This window comes from Puma concolor, chromosome C1 (genome assembly GCF_028749965.1).
Source record: "Puma concolor isolate L17-30 chromosome C1, mPumCon1.1.hap2, whole genome shotgun sequence".
In the NCBI taxonomy this organism is placed as follows: domain Eukaryota; kingdom Metazoa; phylum Chordata; class Mammalia; order Carnivora; family Felidae; genus Puma; species Puma concolor.
Genome location: NC_141674.1, coordinates 87,439,538 through 87,464,913, shown reverse-complemented (window position 1 = coordinate 87,464,913; position 25,376 = coordinate 87,439,538). Strand labels below are relative to the sequence as shown.

The following is a 25,376-nucleotide window of genomic DNA, read 5'->3' as shown; positions in this document are numbered from 1 at the left end:
ATGACAACTTTTCAGAAAATTGCACATTTAAGGACCGAATTTCATTCTTTCATGCTACCCCTGAAATCAGTCTTCTTTCTGATAACCAGGCATTTTTGTAACCTCTTTGAGATTTCTCTACCTGGACTATTTCCTCCAGAAAAGGTTTTGGCCATAATTTAACATTTCAGTCTGCCCTGGTGATTTAGGTAAATTTTTCAAAAACCCTGAAAACAGATTCCAGTGAAAATGAGCAGAGGCTGAACTTACCTGACAGTCAGTGTCTTCCTGGTGAAAGCTTTGCTCTGTCACACTTAAAAATAAACTCCACAAGTGGAGATGTGTTATTTTCCATTTTTGTGCTCAGCTTTAAGGATTCATTTACCAAGAGAATGTCACTGACTAAACTGTAATGATTCCCCCAAATAATACCAATTCTTTTTTTTAAGAGACAGAATTGCAATCAGCCTTTGCTACAATAGTGTGTTTGTGTGTGTGCACAACAGTCAAGATCATACTTAGAATGTGACTGTTGGGGTTCAAATAATGGCCTTGCCATTTATTAGCTGTGTGACCTCAGCTAGCTTAACTTCCCAATGCCTCAGTTCCTCATCTGGTTTTAGTAAAAATACACATTAAACAAGTTCATATAAGTCAAGTTCTTAGAACAGTGCCATCAGGCAGGCTTACATGCAGCTCAAGGCTGCCTATAGGATGGGTACGTTTTAGACCCTTCCTAGAATGCCATTAGCAGTCACTCTCTATGAACCAACCACATTATAATCAAGAGTATTTTGCATTTTTAAAACTCTTAAAGACAAGCCTTTATATCGGTAGTTCACCACAAAGTTTGATGATCTTCACCTTTTTACCACTAACAATTTCTATCTTTCTTCCACAAAGATGGAGAAAAGATAAACATCTTTTGCACTGGAATAATGATGATTAACATAGATTGGAAGCTCTTGGTTTACCAGGTCCTATAAGTGCTTTATATGTAGAAACTTATTTCATCCTTACAAATGCCTAAGAAATCAGGTTTTCTTATTGTCACCAATTTACACACAGGGAAACCAAGACTCAGATATCACAGAGCCAGTAGTAACAAAGCAGAGACTGAGCTGTGTGACTACAGAGACAGAAGCTGAATTCTTAAGAATGGCACTTAATTATGGAAGGGACTGCATGGGAAATTCAGTTTAATACCCTCATTTCCCAGGTGAAGAATCTACAGCAAGACAGTGACTAAGCTCGTGTAAAATCATTCTGGGGGACTTAGTCCGAGGGCCTCTCTGTCACACCACTCTGCATCCTTCTTTCCTCTAGTCTAATCCTGGATTTGTATTTCCCCACTTCTTCAATGTTGAGTAGAAAGTCAGGGGGAAAAAAAACATGTCTGCCCTGAACATATTCCTCCCCCACACATCCATTTTTTTCTCCTTTGAAGTAGCAACAACAGCTGCCAACCACGATCCCCCGGGCTTATAGAGCATCAGTCGGCTTCACAGATGAAGGCAAAGATGAAAAGACAGAAATCCCTCCTTTAAAGAACTTTGCTAATGTTTTTCACTCTAAATTCATTCTTTCATTAGTGAACACTTTTAAGACAACTCTGAAAGCTCAAGGCAAGAGTAGCAAAACACTGAATTCTAGGAGCTACAGGTGGTCCCTAACTGATTGCCAAGGGCCAGATGAAGGGGAGTTAGGTGAATGGACACTCAGGTCTCCATCTTCTGTAACTCATTTTATTTAAACACATCCTTTCCAAACTTACGATCTCTTCCACCTTCCCTAGGTTATTAAAGACAAACTTCATTAGCCAAAGGCAAGAGGAAAAGAAAACCACTTCCACATTTATTTAGGGTTCCAGTGATTTGAGCCCTTTAGCAAGAGGAGACATAACAGGAGTTAGAGACTCTATTTCTTGGCTTAGACCCAAAGTGTGAGCATTCTAAATCTGAAATTGGGAAAGAAAAAGCATTCCTAACTATAAGCATAACGTTTCAGTATTTTACAAAATTGTTTTAGTCACATAGACATCCATCACTCACATAAAAACACATGCAAAATGTGTGTATTACACAGATTTGTTTTGCAATAAAATAGGCTCTATTTTAACTTCACACTGAAAATGATCTTTTAAAACCAAGGGCAAGTCAGGAAGAAAACAGTAACATTTTCATTTAGCCATTCATTTAATAAATACTTATTGAGAACCTACTATATTCTGTACTGTCCTAAGCACTGAGAATGCCCCAGTGAACAAAATGGGCAATGTTCCTTCCTTCCCGAATCTTCATTTCTAGTGGAGAAGACAAATAATAAAGAAGATGAATATAAATAAAATATATTGGGAATCTAACTTGTAGTAAGTTCTAACAAGGAAAAAAAAATAAACATCAAAAGACATTAGAAGTAACCAGATAAAAAGAATAGAAACTTGAGATGGCATGGTCAGCAAAGACCTTATGAAAAGGTGATCTTTGAAATAAAACAAAAAGGGCTAGAGAGATTGGATTTCACCAAAGAGCAAGTCCAAAGGTCTTGAGTTGGAGGATTATCTTGTATCTCAGAGAAAAACACCCAGAAGAGCAGAGTAGCTCCAGTAAAGTTAACAAAGGGAAGAGTTGTAGAAACAAAATCAGAGAGATAAGAGGAAACCAGATTATGTACAACCTTACAGTTCAAGCTAAACATTTTGACTTTTACCATGAGCTAGATAGGAATCTATCAAAGAGTTTTAAGCAGAGGGATAACATAATCAGACATATTTTAATAGAATCACTCTGGTTCGGGGAGTTAAAAATGGACTGATGTAGTACAAGGTCAAAACCAGTGGCTTCTATAATCAACTAAATGAGAGATAATGGGGACTTGGAGCAGTATGGTGGCAGTGAGCATAGTGTAAAATGCTGGATATATTTTGAAAATAGAGCCTAGAAGATTTGTTGATGGAACTGGTAAGAGATGTAGGAGAAAAAAAAATAAGGTTAAGTTTGAAACCTTTCTATTCTGACCAACTGAACCACAGAGTTCAAATGGGAAGACTATAGGAATATCAGCAAGCATCTGCTTTGTTTTGCAGTTTTGCTTTGTTTTTTGGTTTTTTTTTTTTTTTGGCTTTTTTTTTTTTTTTTTGACTTTGTTTTGTTTGCTGGAGATGGGGAAGGAGCTCATTTTTTAACATGTTCAATTTAAGATGTCTATTAAACATCCCGGTGGAGATGTCAAGTAGATAATTGGATGTACAGGTCTGAATTGATAGAAGAGGTCTGCTAGGAAGAAATGAATTTGGGAGTCATTAGCATATAGATGAGGAAGAATCAACAAAGAGATTGAGAAAGATAGGTCAGAGAGTAGGAGGAAAACTAGGCGAGTGTGGTATCCTTGAAGCCAAGTGAAGAAATTACTTCAAGGAAGAGAAAGTACGAGTCTAATGAATGCTGCTCATCGGTCAAGAAAGTTGAGGTCTAAGACTTGACTGCTAGATGTGGGATCTTTTAGCAATATGGGATTATTGGTAGCCTTGATAAAAGTAGTATCAGTGGAATGCAGAAGTACACACAAAAATTTGATTAAAATGAAAGAAACTGAATGGTGATTATAGACAACTCTTTCAAGGGGTATGCTGGTAAAGATGTGAGAAACAGGAATAAATGGATAGAAGTAGGATCAAGAAAGTACTGTTTGTATATAAAATGAGGGCTATAAGGAAGTGATCCATTAAAGAGGGAAGACTTCTTGATGTCAGAAAGAATTAAGAAAGCTGTCTTTGAGTAGGTCAGATGAATGTGATCTAGGGCAGTCTACTCAAAGGGTAGTCCAAAAATGGCAGCATGTGCATCAACTGGTAGACCATTAGAAATGCAAATTATTTGGTCCTATGCTAGAGCCAAATAAGTAAGTATCTCAGAGAAAAACACCCAGGGTCTCAGGTGGGACCTAAGGACCTGCCTTCACAAGCTTTCCAGGTTATTCTCACACGTGACAGTATGAAAGGTATTGATCTAGTGCAAAGGGGAGGGATCAATCTTACCTAGGAACACAGACAATTTATCTCTAACAGGAGGAAAGGTGGTGTATGTGGGCACTGGTGAGGTAGCTAAGCAGATATGGTAGTGGGACCTTATGGAAATTCTAATCACTCTGACTTCTCCATGAAGGAGGAAGAAAGATTATTGGTCCCTTTTTTCCTGCTTTGAGTTGGACTATTAGTTCCAGAGACACAGAGTGACTTTGTGTTGCATAGCAGAGTTGTATTAATCTCCTCATACACTCCAAGTCCAAATCAGCTAATCCTTGCAAAGATATGCTTCCCACCTTTTCAGGGCCTGATGTTCCTTAAACTGATCTACACTTTCTGCCCCTGCCTCAATCATGCCGTTTCTCACCAAAAATAAGGTTGCCATTTACAGAGCATCTGCCATGCTACAGGCACTTTCAAATATATTCTCTCCTTTAGTCTTTCAATATATTCTCATTCTCTCATTCAGTCCTTCCACATAGGTTCATTTATCCATTATTTTACACATGAGATGGTGTAGACTCATAAATGAAACTGTTTACTTACCTAAACACTTACATACCATGACATCCAGGGTATATAGCATCACCAAAGTGATTTCAACACAAGCACTCTATTTTCCTTAATTTTATGCCACTCTTCCTACATTTCCTACTTAGGTTGCTACTGGGAATCCATTTTGTTTTTTCCAGAGGTCACTTTGGTTTAAGTGTTCTTTTAACCAACCAATGCATCTTTCAGTATTCAACTCAATTGTTACTCTATCTTCCCCTCCCTCACCTCCCCCTGCCATTTCCCTTCTCTTTTCCCCTTCCTCCTCCTCCTTCATCAATTTCTTTACTCCCTACTGTATCTTTACAACTACATTTAATATGTCATTTTCCTCTCTTAAACCATCCACAAAGTTTAAATATTTTAAACTACAAAAATAAAGTACAAGTAGTCTATTCTTTCTTAAAGTTTCTACTGTTAAACACGTAATATCAGCCACTTTCTCATTTTGCCTAAAGTCAAACTTTTTGGTTTTCTATCATGTTTTATGTGGCCATCAGGTCTTTTCACGTGTTTACTTTTTCAGGTCTGCCTAAGCTGGGTTCCCCAAAAACCCACACACAACCACCAAATAGCCCCCAAAGTAGAAAGCGTGTTGAGCATTAAAGCACTGTTAAACATTTGTGCTCCAAATCAAGGAAAAAAATTCTAATGACAGAATATGCCAATATTATTTAAGCTTACCTATAAATCTTCCTTGGTCAATATTTGCTTTCTAATTATTATATGAGTTTATCATGAAATATCCTCTAGGTAATAAAAAGAGAGGGTAACATAAAAAATCTAATGAATAAATATATCAATATTTAGCAGCAGTCCATGAGCAGTAATGCACTGTTGTAGGTTTTATCGTTATTGACCTACACTGAAACTCTGAAAGGAAAGTAGGTGTGTAGTCAGGTCACATTTTCTGTTAGGTTATTAAATTTAGTAATATCTTCACCATTTACTAGTGACAGAACTTTTTTTTTATTACTTTTCAAGAAAAGTATATAGGATATCATCTATAGGTAATTAAATCTAGACATTATCTAAATGTCTAAATAAAATTGTTGGTAGTTTAGGACAACGTGTTCCTAAATTAACCATTTTTGTCATCTACGTAGGACACGTTATTTTTACTAGGCCCTTGTGGTCTAGTGAAATTAACTCTTTTCTGAACTCCATGTGTAGGTATATTACCAACCAGGGATTCTCTCTACCATAGGCAACTCATAACCAGTATGTGACAATGAACTCTATCTTCTCCCCAAGTCATACTTCTGCTTGTATTTCTTTTCACATTTATTTGAGAGACAGAGAGAGAGCACAAGCACAGGAAGGACAGAGAGAAAGGGTGACACAGAATCTGAAGCAGGCTCCAGGCTCTGAGCTGTCAGCACAGAGCCCAACGTGAGCCTCAAACTCACAAACCTTGAGATCATGACCTGAGCCAAGGACGCTTAACAGACTGAGCCACCCAGGCACCCCTACTTGTATTTCTTATCCTGCTGAAGAGTATTCACCACCTAAACCCCAAACCTCAATGAAATTCCTCCAGGTAAATTCCTCTCCCTCTTCCATCTATTCAATCTCTAAGTGGTGTCAATTCTACCTTGAATCTTTACAAAATCCATCCTTTTGAACTCCACTAAATTTCTTATTCCAGGACCTCATCCTCTTGCCTAAAATATGAGAATATGCCCCTAAGTGACCTTCCTGTCTCTGATATGCTTTGCTGTTCCTGCAACACCCATTTGTCTATCGTGCATCATAAAAATGTCAAAGCAATAATAATTTGAGATATAAATCTCAATGACTAATGACTTCACCGTTTTGCTTAAAATTCTTGGAAGTACAGAGAAGATAACTCACAAACATCTTTGGACGACCCTGAGGGTCTGGGAGCTGGTCACTGCTAACATTTCCAGACTCACTCTTGCTACTTGTTCCATCACCACCTTTCACACTATTCTTATGGAACTTCTGTAACTGTGGAGTTTCTTTCCCTTAAAATAGGTTGTGACATGGAAAAATCACTTCCCCCATCTGCAAACTAGAACTCAACTTCCAAAATGGAAATTATAATGATAATCACTTCACTAGATTATGAGAGCACAGGAAACTATTTAGTTCTTTACAAAGAGTAGCTATTTTTATTTCCCACAACTAATAATCACTGTAACTTAAGCATTTTTATTTCAATGTGTGCCATTTAAACCTGTTCTAAAAACAACACATTATAGATTTGATGTTGTCGATAAACACCATTGAATCATAAATTTTCACTCTTGTTCTGTTTCTATTCCTTAATCACTTGCATCTATGGGGAATTACAAGAAGCATTCCATTTGTTTTGTGCTTTTCTTTATTCCTTTTTGAAAAAAAATGTTTGAGAGAGAGTGCACGCATGCACTGGTGTGCAAACAGGGAAGAAGCAGAGACAGAGGGAGAGAAAGAGTCCCAAGCAGGCGCCACTCTGTCAGCGCCTGACACAGGGCACAATCTCATGAACTGTGAGATCATGACCTGAGCAGCAATCAAGAGTCAAATGCTTAACCAACTGAGCTACCCAGGTGCCCCTCTTCCTTTCTTAAAAATTTGCAAATAAGAGCACTGGTTCCCCCAATATTCAATCCTATATTCTTCTAAAGATGCTATTATTTTGTTGACTCCTAGTTCATTAATAACTGTAATTACCATCTGCTATGTTGCATCTTAAGTTATCCAGCAATTGCATGTATTAGTTTTCAATTTTGGAAATTAAGCTCTTGAAAAGACACTTCCTCTCCTAAATCAGGTATTGTTCCAGGTGTATTTTTCTAATATTACATTTGTAAGTCCACTTTGCTTTTTGTTATTGCCACATTCTAATACTAATGTAAAATTTCAGTCCTTTGTATGAATACCCTATTCAAGGCTAAGTGTAATATATAAACTAATTTACTTTTATCCTTGTTGATTTCTCATATGATAGGATTTTTGAAAGACACAAGTAAGTAATACTTGGTTTTCTAGGCCTGTGGTTAAAAAAATATGAGTCAACTAATATCATTTGGATAGATTTTGAAGGAAAAAAAAGAGCCTAGATTCCTAGTAATAGAAGCAAGGAAGATTTGAAAAGTGTCTCAGTATTCATCTTAGTTTAAAGCTCTTTTTGAGAATAAAGGGCATACACACCTGTGTAAATATGTATCTCTTTCAATTTTATTAGACATTTTCTTTATTTCTCCTGCCAAAACTGCTTATGAAAAATATATATCTTTGGCTGAGAATTCCAGCTACAAACAATTCCAGAATTCTCCTAAGGAATCAAAATAATATGTTTCCTTCTTATAACAGGTTCCTTTTCATTTAATTTTCATTCATTTTTCCCTTCATGCCTCTCTCTACATTTTTTATTTTAAAACACATATAAAACAAAGGCCTCTGATTTATTCCATTCAGGACCTGAGATTTATATACGGGCGATTCATAGTATTTGTAAAATAATAATAATAATAATAATAATAATAATAATAATAATAATAAAACTACCCCTAAGGCCCAAATTTAATATACACATTTGCCAATGGAACTCTAATAAACAGATCATTGAATTTTAAAGCTGGAACGGGCCTTGGAGAGCATGGAGTCCAAACTCAAAAACTGTAAGCCAAAGAATCTAAGTCACTGGCCACTCAACTAACCAGAAGAGAATAGGACTAGGCCCGCAGACTGTGAATCCAAGTTCTGGGATCTTTTTTAATAAGTCACATGTTCTCTCATGACACAGACTTCTGGTATCTTTCATTCCTCATAAGGTAAAAATAGAGTTAACTGGGTTTGTCCTGTGTCTGAGCAACTAGGAAGCACTCATTCTTAAAAGCAAAACTGGGAACATATGAAATTTCCATAACAGAAGCTTTCCTCTAAGGCTGCATTTTCTCTCTATTCACAAGTAAGCTGCCTAGGGTAATGTTCTCTATAGGCAGTAGCTATTAATCTTTGACTTTTTTTTTTTTTATTAAGAGGCAACGAAGTTAATTTTAGGTTACTGCTAAAAACGAAACCAAAAAAACCAAAAAAAACAAAAAAAAAAACCCTCTTACTCTCAATAACTGATCATCTTGGAAATTGCAGACTTTGTTTTTATGCTCTGCCTAAAAGTACTCTGTCTATGCTGGGAGAAATCTGTAGATATCAAGTTTGATATTTGAAATGTGCACTTTGGCAGACCTCCATCTAAAGGTGTATTTTTTATGAAGGATAAAGAGCAGCTGATTATACTCACAAAAACCCCAGAGGAAACAGACTCTGTTGATGGTAACTGCCTACAGTGGAGCAGGAAGAGCTCAAGTTTCCCTCTCTCTCCAACCTTTGCTCTGATAATTACCAACCAAGCCCTACCAACAATATTTCATTTGATGAACCAGCAAAGGAAAAGGAAGCGCAGGGCACTTCCCACGAGGGTGGGGGAAAGAGGTTCTGTGAGCTTTCCCTACTGATTAGAGCTGGGAAAGTTGATCTCTTTTCATGCTGTAGATGAGGCGTGCTGCAGTCACGCCTCCCGCTGCCAGCCCAGCACCGGGATCTTAATCAGTCACTATGAAAACTCATTAGCTCCACAGCAATGAGTCCTCCACTGCTGAAGCTTGGCGCTGTGCTTAGTACCATGGCAATGATCTCAAACTGGATGTCCCAAACTCTCCCATCCTTGGTAGGACTGAACACCACGAGGATGTCGACGCCAGATACCTTAGTAAGTCACTCCAGTGGGTTTGGCCATCTTGGGAAGTAAGTGCATTAAATCAGTGGGCTTGATTTTGTAAACTGCAAAGGCTGAGATTATGCTTCTCTATTTACAGGGCAGCTTCAATGATACAATATTTATGTGTTAACTTTAGTCATGGATATTTCTTTGTGAACACTTTAAAGTTACACCAAAAAAATAAATGGGCTGTCTGAGAAATTAGCTGTGAAAGGAAATATTAGAGTCATTAAATTCTCAAGAATGATAAGCTTTAATTTAACTATATTAATCTGAGGTTTGGAAGGATTCTTTAAGAAATATGTTTTGTTTTTTATTATTTTACTTCTTTTAATGTCTGTAAAATTCCCCTAATAGAATACATTCTATGTAATCTAATTTTACTATAGCAGTCTCTTTCCTTGGAATTCAATTCTTGTGACTGTTTGCAATGCCTTTAGTCTGAGAAATCAACTTCTTTTAAACACAAATAAAAAACCTCAGCAATTTAAAGCCTGCCAAAAAGACTCTAAGAGAGCTAAGAAACACAAGCAATATATAACTCACTTGATAAGATCATCTCCCTTTATTGTTTTTTTTTTTTTTTATAAAGACCTCCTATCATAAGTCTAGCTCCTATAGTCTTTGTTTACCTAAAATTAATGTCTTTTTAGCCCTTCCCACAATATAGCAAAGTCTTTTCTGGTAATTTGAACCATGGTTTACTTAGCAATACTCTAAAACCTTTCTAACAAAAGGTTTTTCAGACAGAAGTTACAAATTCAAACAAAAGGAATATCCTTGGAAAATAATTTCCCTGCTATCAAATAAAGGATGCAGAAAATAGTATTTGGAGCTCTTTCTCTTTTTATTTTTATCTATTTTTACTACTGGATTATTAGTACTAAAAAATCAGATACTAAAATAATGGTAACCCTACATTTTCAAGAGTTATTTGCATTACTAATAACTAATCTATCAATGTGCAATTAACTGAGGAGAGTCAAATCAAATTAATTATATAATTTACTAGATTCACCCAGTGCTTAGGGTACCAGCAAAGCACATATGAGGCACACTTCGACCCACTTTTATGTTTACCTCCCTTAGGTCACTTATGTCACCTCAGCACCTCTATGGTTGAGTTTCCCTTCCTTACCTGTATGATGTATGTATGGCAGGAGGAATGTAAAAAGATTTCTAGTTACAAAGAAAGCATGATAGGTCATCAATAAACCATTATAAAATCAATTTACATTATATAATATATACTGTGCCCAATTTTCTCAATGTTCAAGAACCTTACAGTTCTTAGCACCTTAGTTGAATTAATTCTTTCAGAAAATGAATCTAAGAAATTCACAAATGAGTCATATTCCAAACTTGGTACCTTGGATCTGATATGTATATTTTTTTGTGCATAATGAACACTGGTTTTGTTATTTCCTATTGTTGTTAATGGGGGAGAATCAAATTTCTAACAATATGCATGATTCTTTTAGGACTTCTAGTTATCATGTAAGGTTACAGTTAATTCAGTTTCTTTACTTCCTGATTAGTAATCTGTTGTTTGAAAAATGTAAAGCATTGCTATAGTCTGGTTCTGATACAATCAAATTTTCCTTTGAGTGCCAAAAAAAGAAAAAAAAAAATCAGGAAAGTTTATACTCTTCACTAAAAAGAAGAAACCAGCTTGCAAACTTTTTTTTAAATGCTTTATAGACGTAGCGTACTTTACAGAAGAACAATGGTCTATGACATTTCCTTACCTTAATTATTCAAGATAATTGCTCATACCTTACAATTCCCATGGTGAAAAATGAATGAATCTGTATTTCCTAGATTAAGATCATAAAATGTTAATGCTGGAAAGGATTTCTGAAACCATCCAGGCCAGTTATCGTCACATTATTTTTGGCAGCAGTGTCTTTTTTCCCCCCAGAATTAAATGTAATATATGCTGAACAAGTATTTGTTGAGCAAACCTGAAGTGGAAATCCAATTTGTATAGCAGGTCATGGGTCAAATAATAAAGGATGGGGGGAGGCATTTATTGGGCTTCTACCATCGGCTCCTTCCCCACACAATCAATCCCTTTCCCTAGATGAGATTCCTCCAGAGAAATCTTATAGCACTCAAAAGCTGAACTGGAAGTATGGATGAGCTAATCTAACAGCCTCATGCCGCAAGTGGGAAGAATGACCCAAAATGTGGGACTGAACAGATTTCCCCCAGCTGGTGAATGACAGAGGCAAGGGTGGATGCAAGTCACCTGGCCACAGTCCTGTTCAGAGAAATGGTCTCCTTCTTCATGAGTCCCTGCCCCTCCTGGCCCTGGTGCCACAGTAGGCTCTTTCTGCTCTGCTCAGGTGGTTTCCCATAATCCTGGACTTCACCTCCCTTAGACAGAATGGTTAACCGTACCCTTCATCGTAGGTTTGGTTAGGATGTCCTGCACCTTTCAACATTCTTGATCTATGTTCTCACTTTATACAGTCTGAATGGGATGAGCCTGCAATTGTGTAAACATAAAAAAAAAGATGTCTTAAAATTTGTTTTGTGGGTGCTTATGGGATGTGGAGATGGTAAAAAGAGATTTACACAAATATCAAATCTTTAGAAGGGTAGTTTCAAAAAAGCTGGAAAAAAAAGCGGGTTTTAATAATTAAATGCGATTAAATCTGTTTATAGCAAGTGTCTCTGAAATAGTGTCCATTTGATGGTCTCAAAAGCTCAGAGGTTTTTAAATTTCCAGGATGTTTTTGTTAATAAGTAGTTAAATACAGCTCCTTATTAAAGGAATATGCTCCCTCTTGTTTTTGTTAGAATCTTGAAACATTTCTTTATTCTCCTCTGTAGCCCTGTTTGTTTTCTCCTTTCCTTTCCTTTTTCCTTCCAATTTATCACTGGGCCCATCAGCCTTTGGAGAAGCTGGTGTCTGCAGAGGTGAGAAAGCTCAGGCTCCCTCTGGCACTTCTCTCTGATGCAGAGAACTGGCCCTTGAGGCTGAGCTTCTGAGAAATCCACATCCCCCACCCCCCCCTGCTGTGGACTCCACACCACCAAGAACCTGGAAAAGTGCAATTAGACCAGCAGAGGACATTCAGCAGATACCAGCTGTCCCCAGTCAGCTGTGCTCCTGTGGTGGCAAGAGGCCTCAAAGGGAACCTGTGGGCAGAAGTGATTTGTTTTGCTACAGTTTCAAACATCTAGCTGACTTTTCTTCATAAATAACCACTTTAATGAGTTAGTCAGTTTTAAGTTCCTTAAAATGAGTAGAATACCCTGATGCAAACTCCCTATACTTTTCTAAATATCTTATTCTCAGCTCACTGTCCTTTTTCAGTCTGAAGACACCAGACTTCTGTATTTTACAGACTGCTTTTCTTCCTCAAATCCTTAGGCAATATCCCTTTTGTGAAAGGACAACTAAACAAATTAAAGAGTGGGAGATGGATGAGAGAACAGAACTGCAAATCTTGAGAGCCACAGAGAAAGAGATAATTGCCTTTTTGGACAAGAACTGTGACATGGGCTTATTTATTGAGTAGATTTATTCTTGTTTAAGTACTTAAAGCACAAATAGGGCCAAGAGGGGAAAATTACAAAGACAGACATTCAGGACAAGCCCCTCGGGTTTCCCCCAGTGGAAGGGGCTGCCTAGAGAGCAGCAAAATTCTTACCATGCAGAGCTCGAATGCAACTACGATAACAGACAGAAGCATGAGAGTGGAAAGACACAGGACCAGATACAACCTCTGAGTCTTTCCCAGCTCTAAGTCTCTTTATTCCAGAACATGAGGTGTCCAACCAACTTGTTTGTCGAGTTTTTGTTGTTGTTGCTTTGTTTTAATGGTTACTTTTCTTAGAGGCTTGAGGTTTCTTTGAGTGAAGAATATGCATTTATTTTTAAGAAAATATCACTTTATTGGGGAGCACTGATACTGTTTCAGGCACTGAAGTTTGCCTGAAAATAGACCAGTCTTGCAGACAAATAATGTTAGCTAAGACTTGGTTTTGCCAATGGGCCAGGAACTATTTCAAGTGATTTACAAGTATTAACACATTTAATCTTTACAACAGCCCCACCAGATAGTAATAAAACCTATCTTCATTTCCCTAAGGGACGCCAAAGCACAGGAAGTTTGAGTGGTGGAGCCATGAACTGAACTCAGGTAGTCCTGCACCAAAGAAAACTGGGCACAGCCCTGGGGACAACCTCTAGGACAAGCCCCACAAGGAGGGGCAGCATGCTGAGTGACCTTTCACTGGTCACCACCTCTTAACCAGCTTGCTCTCCAGGATTACCAGACCATTAGTGGTTTTCCAAGGATTCAGGAAGGAGTCTTCCCATTTTTTATTCTATTTTCTTATACTTCGTGTTATAAAGACAGCTTTTAAAGAGGTGAAAATCACGACTCTTCTACAGAATATGCATTTCTGATTTCAGTTCCAACTAGTCTCATATAAGAAATAGGAAGAAAACTGCTGCTATGCAGTGACATCTTTATTAACACATCCTCCAGAGCACAGCTTCTTTCAGCGTGGTCTGTCAACATCTCTCATTCCTTTCCTCACATTTCTCCTCTCTTCACAACGAAAGCTATTAGCATGCTAAGCCACATTTCACTCTGAGACCAAACCTATCCTCAGACAAAAATTTATAAGGGGTTTCATCACTTAGGCATCTCCACTCTAAATTGAATAGCGTCTAACAAATGGATTTTTTTGCTGCTTTATTTTCCCTTACCTTACACACCACTCTCAATAAGTAGATTCCTTATTCTTTTTTTTTTTTTTTTTTTTTGGCCTCAGTCTGTACTTTTATGAAGTGTCTAGAAACTCAAGATAAAACATAAGACTAGCAATGTTCCACTAGCTGCTTCGGTGCTCTTAAAAGGATCAGAATTCTGTCCCTTGCCTGCCTCTCCACCTGGACCCTAAGAAATGATTGCAGGGTCCGCCACAGGAATATCCAGTTGGGTTTTGCTGAGCCATTACTGCTAACAACTCCTCCAGGTGCTAATTGCTATTTATTTCCATACTGTTTAGATAATGCCCTTCACCTGCCGGGGTGCATTTCCTCTAAAGCAAATTTTCTGGCTATTGGTAAATGGACATAGACTGTCTGACTCATTCATCTGTACAGGATGAGAGTAAAGAACTCTGGGCTGAAAGTGGAAGAAAACTGGTTTGAGTCCTATACATGACATTTACTAAATGGAGGACTTGAAAAAAATTGCTTATGTTGAGTTTCAGCTTCCTCATAAGATAGTGTGTATATCTAAGAGTAGTTGATTGAAAAAAAAAAAGTGAGACTAATACAAAGGGTAGGATTTTAAAAACATAAAAAAAAGTTGAAATGCAAGATATTTGTATTTATTTGTACATTTACCTCAGTCCTTAGGATCTTTCTTTTCTGCTACAAAGACCCAGGAGTTTTTGGAGAACTCTCACCTAGTAGCTTTATATTTATAAAGCATGGCTTGGTAATTAAATTATAAGCAAAGAATCCAGACTTGAAATCCAATTGTTAAAATTATCATTTTAATTCTCCTATTTGGAACATTCTTAAATATTTCATGAGTTCTGCAATATTAAAAACTGCTAAATAGTTCATTTAGTTCTTCTAATTAACACAAAAGGTTCAAAGAGAGCTGCATCAGTAACCACTGTGATTAGCAATGCTTTGGATAGTAATAAACCACATGCACCCTCCAGGTCCAAGTACTGGACTTCATAGCAGTTCAGAAAATGCTTCCAGGGTTATCTTTATCAGTTATAAAAGGGAATTTCAGACAACTGGTGGGCAGGGTGGTGGTTAAACTTTCAGTCTCTGACATCGAAGTACAAATCCCAGCTCTGATTATCCCCTGCATGACCTTGAACAAGTTCCTTACTGTCTTGGTTTCCTCACCTCTAAAATGGGCAGTATAACATAACCTCATCCATAAAGTTGTAATATTCAAAGGCAACAGTACATGCAAACTGCCAAGTAATGCCTCGAGCTCCATAAATGTTTGCTATTACTATTACGGGAGTTTTACAGACACTGGAATAATTGCTATTACAAGTTAAAATGGGAGGTCTTTGGCACAAAAACAGACACATAGACCAATGGAATAGAATAGAAACCCCAGAACTAGACCCACAAACGTATGGCCAACTCATCTTTGACAAAGCAGGAAAGAACATCCAATGGAAAAAAGACAGTCTCTTTAACAAATGGTGCTGGGAGAACTGGACAGCAACATGCAGAAGGTTGAAACTAGACCACTTTCTCACACCATTCACAAAAATAAACTCAAAATGGATAAAGGACCTGAATGTGAGACAGGAAACCATCAAAACCTTAGAGGAGAAAGCAGGAAAAGACCTCCCTGACCTCAGCCGTAGCAATCTCTTACTCGACACATCCCCAAAGGCAAGGGAATTAAAAGCAAAAGTGAATTACTGGGACCTTATGAAGATCAAAAGCTTCTGCACAGCAAAGGAAACAACCAACAAAACCAAAAGGCAACCAACGGAATGGGAAAAGGTATTTGCAAATGACATATCGGACAAAGGGCTAGTATCCAAAATCTATAAAGAGCTCACCAAACTCCACACCCGAAAAGCAAATAACCCAGTGAAGAAATGGGCAGAAAACATGAATAGACACTTCTCTAAAGAAGACATCCGGATGGCCAACAGGCACATGAAAAGATGTTCAGCGTCGCTCCTTATCAGGGAAATACAAATCAAAACCACACTCAGATATCACCTCACGCCAGTCAGAGTGGCCAAAATGAACAAATCAGGGGACTATAGATGCTGGCGAGGATGTGGAGAAACGGGAACCCTCTTGCACTGTTGGTGGGAATGCAAATTGGTGCAGCCGCTCTGGAAAGCAGTGTGGAGGTTCCTCAGAAAATTAAAAATAGACCTACCCTATGACCCAGCAATAGCACTGCTAGGAATTTATCCAAGGGACACAGGAGTACTGATGCATAGGGGCACTTGTACCCCAATGTTCATAGCAGCACTCTCAACAATAGCCAAATTATGGAAAGAGCCTAAATGTCCATCAACTGATGAATGGATAAAGAAATTGTGGTTTATATACACAATGGAGTACTACGTGGCAATGAGAAAAAATGAAATATGGCCTTTTGTAGCAACGTGGATGGAACTGGAGAGTGTGATGCTAAGTGAAATAAGCCATACAGAGAAAGACAGATACCATATGGTTTCACTCTTATGTGGATCCTGAGAAACTTAAGAGAAACCCATGGGGGAGGGGAACAAAAAAAAAAAAAAAGAGGTTAGAGTGGGAGAGAGCCAAAGCATAAGAGACTGTTGAGAACTGAGAACAAACCAAGGGTTGATGGGGGGTGGGAGGGAGGAGAGGGTGGGTGATAGGTACTGAGGAGGGCACCTTTTGGGATGAGCACTGGGTGTTGTATGGAAACCAATTTGACAATAAATTTCATATATAAATAAAATAAAATAAAATAAAATAAAATAAAATAAAATAAAATGGGAGGTCTTTTTCCATTGGTATCCAAAAGCTGTCCAAATATTTCCTTCCACCTGAGGTCTTGGTTGGTTTTATTTTGAGCCTCTTTTCAATGCCAGTATGGATGCCCTAAAAGAGAGCACCAGAGATACTCATAAAACTTCCTTTATTTATCACTGACCCTGACAGAGGTCTCTATCAAAACCCATAGGACTGTCAGGCACTCATCTTTTATATTAGCTTTTTTCTCTTTTGAGTTATTTGTCTTGCCAAAGAGGTAACTTGTTATAGTTGGTATCATTCAAACTAACTCTGTAGTAGATAAGGTCAGGGCTCTTTTCACTGATTCTTACAAGAAGACAATTGGAAGTACAAACAAGGCTGGAGTCCACTTTTATTAAGCTGACACTTCAGGGAGAATGCTAAATGAACATCAAACCCTCTTCACCTTTCCTGTTTCCCTCATTCCAGAAAGCAACTGACACCTTGCCCTGTCATGATAAGCTCCTCACTAGTTAGCCAAACACTTGGCAAGTGAACACCAATATTAATGCTGCCAGGTTTAATAATCAGTGTTTGCACTGCTGTTAAAGAGGTAATATTATAATTGGGTGACCCCTGGTCCTTTATCCAAAAGCTAAATTTATCCTAGTAACAAGACTTAATTTTCTTACATGTTGGAGATTGGTGTCCAATGTTAGGTGAAACCTAGGTGAAACTATAGGACCCAAGTCTAGATATATTAATCCCATACCGTTATGTAGCTTAAACCTTTAATTTTATCACTGAAACTCCTCTGCTAAACTATTCCCATCTCCATTCTGTAATCTCTGCATTTTTCTTCCTTAATACGAAAAGGATAATATGATAATCTTTAAGATGCTTTCTGATTCTGATAATAACTCTAAGTACCTATTTCTATCCTAACTGGATATTCAGGCATAAATGTTAGAAGGAGTAGGAGAATGAAAAAGAAATGGTAATGAATCCAATGCTTCAGAAATAAAAGGCAGCATAGGACACTTCCATGAATTATATGAAAAGGGAGATTAAAAAGAGCACTGGCACCAACTGCTTCTCATTATAGATCAAGGACAAGGACTATGACATCTTTATGAGTTTCCTGAGTTTATAACATATAGCTTCCCCAGTATTTGTTCATGATTGTTGTTGGAAGGCGTATCAGCACCCTGTAGTGATTATTGCCAAAGCCCTTGAAAAGAAAAAGAGCTGTGTGTTGGTGGATGGTATGCAATGACCTGGGACAGAATAAATTGGAGATTATATTTGTTCTGGTGTGAACTCCAGATACAGAAGATCTCACAGACTATAGCAGATCTGTGGAGAGGGAAGTCAGCTTGGTTTAGTCCTTTAAAGGGTTTGCTTTAACCTGGTAAAACACTCCAGTCTATGGGAAAATATCCAAGCCCAGTAACACTGAGCATTTTGCAAGACAGTCCTCTGCTGGCCTCCCTTCACCTCTTGGTTCCTAGCCTCATCTCAGCTCCCAACCCTCAGGCTTTCTCTCACCCTCCTCAGCCTCACACCTCCAACCTGATTCATGAAATACCTTATTTTCTAAACTAAATTCATCTCCTTCTTCTCCTGATCATACAAGAAATACCTATCTGCAGAATCCCTGGAAAACATAGAAGGACAGAGAGAAAGGCTGACAAATTTCAGATCCCAGCTGTAGAAGCAAGCCAGAGTTTAGCTAGGAAAAGGCCCAATGATTTATCTGATTATTTCCACAGGAAAAACAAATTCGGATCAAACTGGATGGTTTGTCTACAACATCTGTTAGGTAGTTTTTTCAATATCCATGATTGACCCTTGAAACCAATTATCTGGATGTTCAGCATCATACTGATATGGCCATAGCATAATTAAAAGCAAGACTCTAGAGCTGCACTGTCCAATGAAGAGGCTACATGTAGCTATTGAGCATTTAAGATGTGGCTAATTCAAATTGAAGTCCTAAGTATAAAATGCACAATTTCGAAGATAGTAATTTTAACTTTTCTAATAGGCTTAAAAAAGTAAAAATTACTTTATTTCCATTGGACAGTCCTTCTCTGGAACATACTGCCTGGCTTCATACAAGCTAACTGTTCCCAAGCATGTTAACCAATTTCCTCTTCTGTGAAATGGAAATAATAATTCCTGCTTCTTAGGGCGCTTCATTGTACTGCTGCATCATCAAGTCAATGCATGTGAGTTGTCCCTTGGAATAGAGCCTGACCTTGAGTAAGCAACATTCTTCAGCCTAGGCAATCCCCAAAGAGAAACTTAACTGAAACCCAAGCCACTAATAATCTTAGCAGCTGGAGGAATGAATGAGTGCCTCTCTGGGCAGTACATCATGGCCTCCACAAGGACTTCTCCTTATACAACGGAGAGTGTATGTTTAGCAGCACCTGGGTGGCTCAATCGGTTAAGCTTCTGACTCTTGATTTCAGCTCAGGTCATGATCTCATGGTTCATGACATCAAGCTGACAGCACAGAGTCTGCTTGAAAATCTCTGTCTTCCTCTCTCTCTCTCTCTCTCTCTCTGCTCCTCCCCATCTCTCTCTCTCAAAATAAACACTTAAAGCAAACTCTTCCTGAAAAGTAACTAGATGAAAAAGAGGAAACTTATCTCTTTGTACCTGATAAAATGTACTTAATACGATAGAAAATATCTAATATGTCTAGTAGATGAATATAAACCAAGCATTGAAATAAGACATACGAAAGGCAAATAGCAATACTAGACAATACACATGAAATGCCCAATGAATAACACAGAATAGGTAGAAACCATAAGGGTTTAGTAAGTTGAATGTTTATGAAAGAGTTATTCCAATAAGGAGAAACAAAACGAGTAGCATATAAAGAAATGAATCAAGGTAACATACTTTCAGGACACACATGGACCAATTTGTTGGAAAGAAGTTTCCTATAGGAAGATACAGGAGGTAAAACTAGAAACATAAATAGGTGGCAGACTTTAAGCTGCCTCATTCCTAGATGGGAAAGCCACTTTAAGCTACAGTTCTAGGGAGGTAGGGTGATAAGTACACAGAAGTAATTTGGGAAGATGGATTTTGCAGACCATGTCAAAATATTCTTTAACCTCTCTGGGACTCTGCATCCTTTGCAAAACCATGCTGATCTAATCATTTTACCCTGTATTCTTACATGCTACTTTTCCAACTTTATTAATAATTGGCTCTTCAATACATGGGAAGCGCCCTGGGATAGGGCTTTGCTTCAGAATATCACAAGTGAATAATAATCAGAAATGTGTATGTGTGTGTGTGTGTATATATATACACACATACATATATACATACATACATACACACACACACACACACACACACACTACTATCATTTACTGTTGAGAAAGACACGCTAACAGATCTTATGTAGAGAGACTGGTGATATGTGATTAAGTGGTTATCAGATGCTTCTAAATTGCACTGCAATGTCCAAATATGACAAAAAGCATTAGGAAATGTTGTAGGGTCAATAAATAGTTACTAATATAGCCCAATGAAAGAAAAATTTGGGGTGCCTGGGTAGCTCAGTGGGTTAACTCTTGATCTCAGCTCAGGTCATGAACTCATCATTGTGAGACTGAGCCCTACATCAGGCTCTGTGCTGAGTGTGGAGTCTGCTTGGGATATTCTCATTCTCTCTCTCTCTCTCTCTCTCTCTCTCTCCCCCTCTTCCTCGTGCACACACGCTCTCTCTCAAAAAGAAATATTTTAAAGAAAAGAAAAACTATCCTGGGGACAGATAAGGAAGGTGTAACTGAATGAAGTTATGCTGCCTATAGAAGTTGTAGAAGTTGTTTAATCTTTCTTTTTAAAGAATAAAAACAGAAACTTTATCAAAGAGGATCCTTTGTTTAAAATGTTACAAACCCACATTCTCTTTATCCTGTAATGGGGGTCTGTGTTGTGTGTTTGCTATTGGTTTCCTCAGACCCAGATTAGTCCCAAAGAAGGGTGGCAAGTGTACAGTTCAGCACAAGACCCTGATGGACGATGCATTTGCACAGTGGTGGCTCCAGAACAAAACCTGTGTTCCAGGGATGCCAAAAGCAGGCAGCTTCGCCAACTTCTGGAAAAGGTACGTGTCCTGTCCTCCATTTTTTTTTTTAATCTACCGTTCCTTGAAAAGGAAATGCAGGAAAGCAGGCAATAATGAGGAAGGTCCTTCCAATTTTTGTCCCGCTTTCTCAAACTTTTTTTTCCTTCCTTGAAAGGAGTACCTCAAGATTCCTGCTCTCCTGTTTATTTGTATCACTTTTTATTTTTCTCAATCTTACCTTCTTAAGACTGGATATCTATCATATGCCTTAATATCCAGTTGGGCTCTTCTTAAGGGGAAAAAAAGGCAAAAAGTCTTATTCCTATGCCAGAAATCTATCCTCAATTCCCAGGAACACACTAGGCTGTTTGAGCTCATGCATTTGAATCACATTAACAACCTTGCAAGGAAGTTAAAATAATGGAATGCAATATGCAAGCTATCTGAACAGATAATGAATAATTTCAAGTATTTATCATCATTCTCTAAGTCATTCCTTTGAACATTAAGCTCTTCAATTTCATTCAACAGCAATCTCTCCATATAATTTACTTAAGCCGATCCAGAACAATCAAATGCAGAATGCCCTTGATTTATTCTTTTTTACAGATAAAAGTCAGCTCATGAAACATTATTTATGTTTAGTTTGAGGAGGAAAAAAAAAACAATGAATGGTTCTTTCAATTATTCTCATTCAGAATTTCACTGTGTTGGGCTCTGAATATAGTAGGACAGCTGGGTGGCCAGACTGATGGTAAGACGGCAACATGTGGGAATTTTAAGTACCTTCAGGGATAATAAGATAAATTAGGTAGTATGTGCTTTTAGAGAACATCATGCTCAACCATTCACTCAGTGCAATATCATTTCTATGATCATTCATACAATGATGGCACTGAATAAGAACTTTTTAAGGAAAGTTAAGAGAAGCCAGAAAAATGAAAGCATCAAATTTGTTAATATAGACATGCCGACTTTATGCAATTTCAAGCTTAGCAACAATAACTTTCTTCTACTGCCATGTAATGAAAATAAATTTCTTCCATGTACATTATTTGGAAGTCTATTGATGCTCTAAAATTTTAAGAAAGCTTTTTTCTTGTTTTTATAAAATGATTAGTCCTGTTTTCCCTCCCCCTCTCCTCAGAGCTATCATCAATCTATCGATTCTCTCTTATGTCTCTTTTTATAAGATCCTATCTTCCCTGCTCCTTCAATATCTGTCCCCCAGACAAAAGCAAATGTCATTTTCATTCAAGTTAACGACTCTAGCTAATGTGCCTCTCAGCTATTAGAAATCATGACAAATGAACTGTGATTTTTCTTGGGTATGCCTTACCAATCTTGGTTTTCTTTATTTCTATGAAAAAAACTCCAAATATATAGTTTAATATTGTTTGGTTACTAGGGATATTACATTAGTAAAAAGATTTAATCTTTTAAATCCAATTTTGCTTTTCTATTAAATTTGCTTTTCTATTAAATATTTCCCCTCAAATTATAGACTTACTGATCCTATATTCTTTTTCTGTGCAAAAGCATCTTTTTTCTATGTCAACTATGGTGAGAAACATTCTTAGATACTCTACCCTTATTTTTGTTATTGTTTTTCAATATAGCGTTACATATCCATACCTCCCCCCATACAGATTCAGACATCTCTTCTGAACCTGTTGGAAAAAAAAAACAACACAGATTTCTTCTGAAATCAGTTGAGAAAGTTCAAATAAAGTGTTAGAAGGTGGATAATACCCTCTACAGGTCCAAAGTGAAATGTACTCCAGAACTATGATAAAACAGGGAATTAGTGTAAGATGAAGAAGGCAAAAAAATACGACCAAGGAGGTTGACCACAAGCCATCACTGATACGACTACCCCATCTAATATGTAATGTGTTTAATGATTTAAAGAAATTCTAGAAAAATCACACCTTTAAAAAGTCATTGTATCTAATTAACAAAAAACCACACAAAATTTATTAACAAAATCTAGGTCTCTACAAGTTATGTTTATTAAATTTACCATTTGAGAGTATTATAGGAGGGAATAGTAAAGGGAATAGTATATAGGAGGGAATAGTAATAGTAAATTATGTACATTACTTGGAGTGGGCTGAAGAAGGGAGTAGCACTGATTTGCTGCAATGACCCAAAATAAACACCATCTGAAATAAGCACTCCTTATTCAGACTGAGCCAGTTTTTCTTATTGACTTCTCTATAGTTTCACAAATATCCAAGGCACCGGATGGAAAACCGGAGCATGAGTTTAGGCTGCCCACTCACCATTAACCAAAGAACTAATTTAGTCACATAATAAGGAAATGTTTTTAAAGATAGATAGATAGATAGACTGATTGATAGACTGATTGATAGACTGATTGATAGACTGATTGATAGACTGATTGATAGACTGATTGATAGACTGATTGATAGACTTATTTATTTATTTATTTATTTATTTATTTATTTATTTTGAGAGAAAGCGTGCACATGAGAGAAAGAGAATCCCAAGCAGACTCTGCACTGTCAGCGCAGAGCCCAATGCAGGGCTTGAACTCACAAACTGAACCGTGAGATCATGACCTGAGCTGAAATCGAGCTGGATACTTAACCAACTGAACCACCCAGGTGCCCCTAAGGAAATGTTTTTAACAATAATATTGATAACAGTATTTCCCATATCTGTATCCACTCCATTCAATCCTCACAGCTGAGGAACCTGCCCTTCTAAGTTTACGTAAAAAGAAACTGCTTTTTGAGGTTAAAGAACCTACCAGTGTCACTCAACCAGTGTATTATGGGGGCTTTACCAGATCAGTTCTGTGTTTTCTCAACACCATGCTAGTGTCATCCAGAATGTCACAGGTGGTACCCATACTAATTTAAGCAATGTTCTGTCAAATATTTTTAACCATATCTACATTACGTAATATTTAAAGAATTACAATTGTTTTCCCAATATTTCAGGTCTTAATATGCCCAAACTACAACTGTTCATTTAAAAAAAAACGTTTGTTGGGGCGCCTGGGTGGCACAGTCGGTTAAGCGTCCGACTTCAGCCAGGTCACGATCTCGCGGTCCGTGAGTTCGAGCCCCGCGTCAGGCTCTGGGCTGATGGCTCAGAGCCTGGAGCCTGTTTCCGATTCTGTGTCTTCCTCTCTCTCTGCCCCTCCCCGGTTCATGCTCTGTCTCTCTCTGTCCCAAAAAAATAAATAAACGTTGAAAAAAAAAAAATTTAAAAAAACGTTTGTTAGCAGGGCACAGGTGGCTCCACCAGTTAAGCATCTGAGTCTCGATTTCTGCTCAGGTCATGATGTCACATTTCATGATTTCAAGCCCCATGTGTGGCTCTGTGCTGTCAGCTTGGGATTCTTTCTCTGCCCCTCCTCTGTGCTCTCACTCTCTCTCTCTCTCAAAACAAATTAACATTTTTTTTTTTTTTAAAGCCTGTTAGCTGGGGCACCTACGTGGCTCAGTCGGTTAAGCATCCAACTTTGGCCTGGTCATGCTCTCGTGGTTCACGGGTTCAAGGCCCCCACTGGACTCTCTGCTGACAGCTCAGAGCCTGGAGCCTGCTTTGGATTCTGTGTTTCCCTCTCTCTCTGCCCCTCCCCCACTCATGCTGGGTGCGTCTGTCTGTCTCTCTCTCTCTCTCTCTCTCTCAAAAATAAATAAAAACATTAAATGAATTTTTTTTAAATAATTAAAAAGTTTGTTAGCTGTGTAGCTTCTCTGTACAGTTGGAGATGTCCTGCATGTCTAGGACAGTATCTCCTAAAGTGTGATTTTTGGAATAGGATACCAGTGACATCCTCCTAGTAAAATGATTTTAAGAAACACTATTCATGATACTTCACTCTTGAAGATTTCTACCACACAGTTTAATACTAAAGGTTCTGTGAAGACCTACAGCAACGAATTTCCATTTAGTTTTGTTAACGTCAAGGCTATCCAAACATACTGAACTGTAGTCTTTTTTTCCCCCCGAGTAATCTCTACCTTAATTATGAATTAGAGTGAAAATTTAAGTTAATTTGTTAAGTTCAGAGAGGCCGCAAACATTTTATTTATACAAAGATCCAAGATAATTAGTTTCAAAAATTATTAATGAAGGGAGACAATGAGCTTGCTGAACAATGTAGAGAAGGGTCTAAGCACAGGGACACATATGAAAAACTAAACTGTAAAACATCAGAGATAAACAGAGTCAAAGAGGAACCACAGCAGATAGGTCTCCTTTCTACAAGTGTAACTATAGGGATCTAGTATCGGGTATCATCAGGAAATTGATCCTGGGGGTGGGAGGGTCTCTGTAAACAGTGGAAAACTAAATATTCCTAGGTATAGTCATCAGACAAAGCAAAAGACAGCCCAGACCCAAATCCTCTCCAATTAGACAGCTCCGTCTCTATCCATTATCCCAAATGCAGCTCTTATAATTATGCATATTTCTACAATATAGAAGGCCACAATTCTCCCAGTGCATTTGCCACAACACAAATAAGTTGAAAATTACCTTACTAGGGCAGAGG

General features: G+C 37.8%; 1 protein-coding gene across 2 annotated transcripts in view; it reads left to right on the top strand.

Moving 5' to 3' along the window:
- OLFM3 (olfactomedin 3) overlaps positions 1-25,376 on the top strand; it is a 201,557-nt gene that overhangs the window by 140,795 nt on the left and 35,386 nt on the right. The window contains exons 1-2 of one of the 2 annotated variants that reach the window (XM_025932428.2): positions 9,031-9,275; positions 20,735-20,881. In XM_025932428.2, coding sequence (XP_025788213.1) covers positions 9,147-9,275; positions 20,735-20,881 — 276 coding nt within the window. In that variant the 5' untranslated portion in view covers positions 9,031-9,146. Of the gene's footprint in view, positions 1-9,030; positions 9,276-20,734; positions 20,882-25,376 lie in introns of those variants that run through there. The other variant, XM_086717703.1, reaches the window with a different exon arrangement.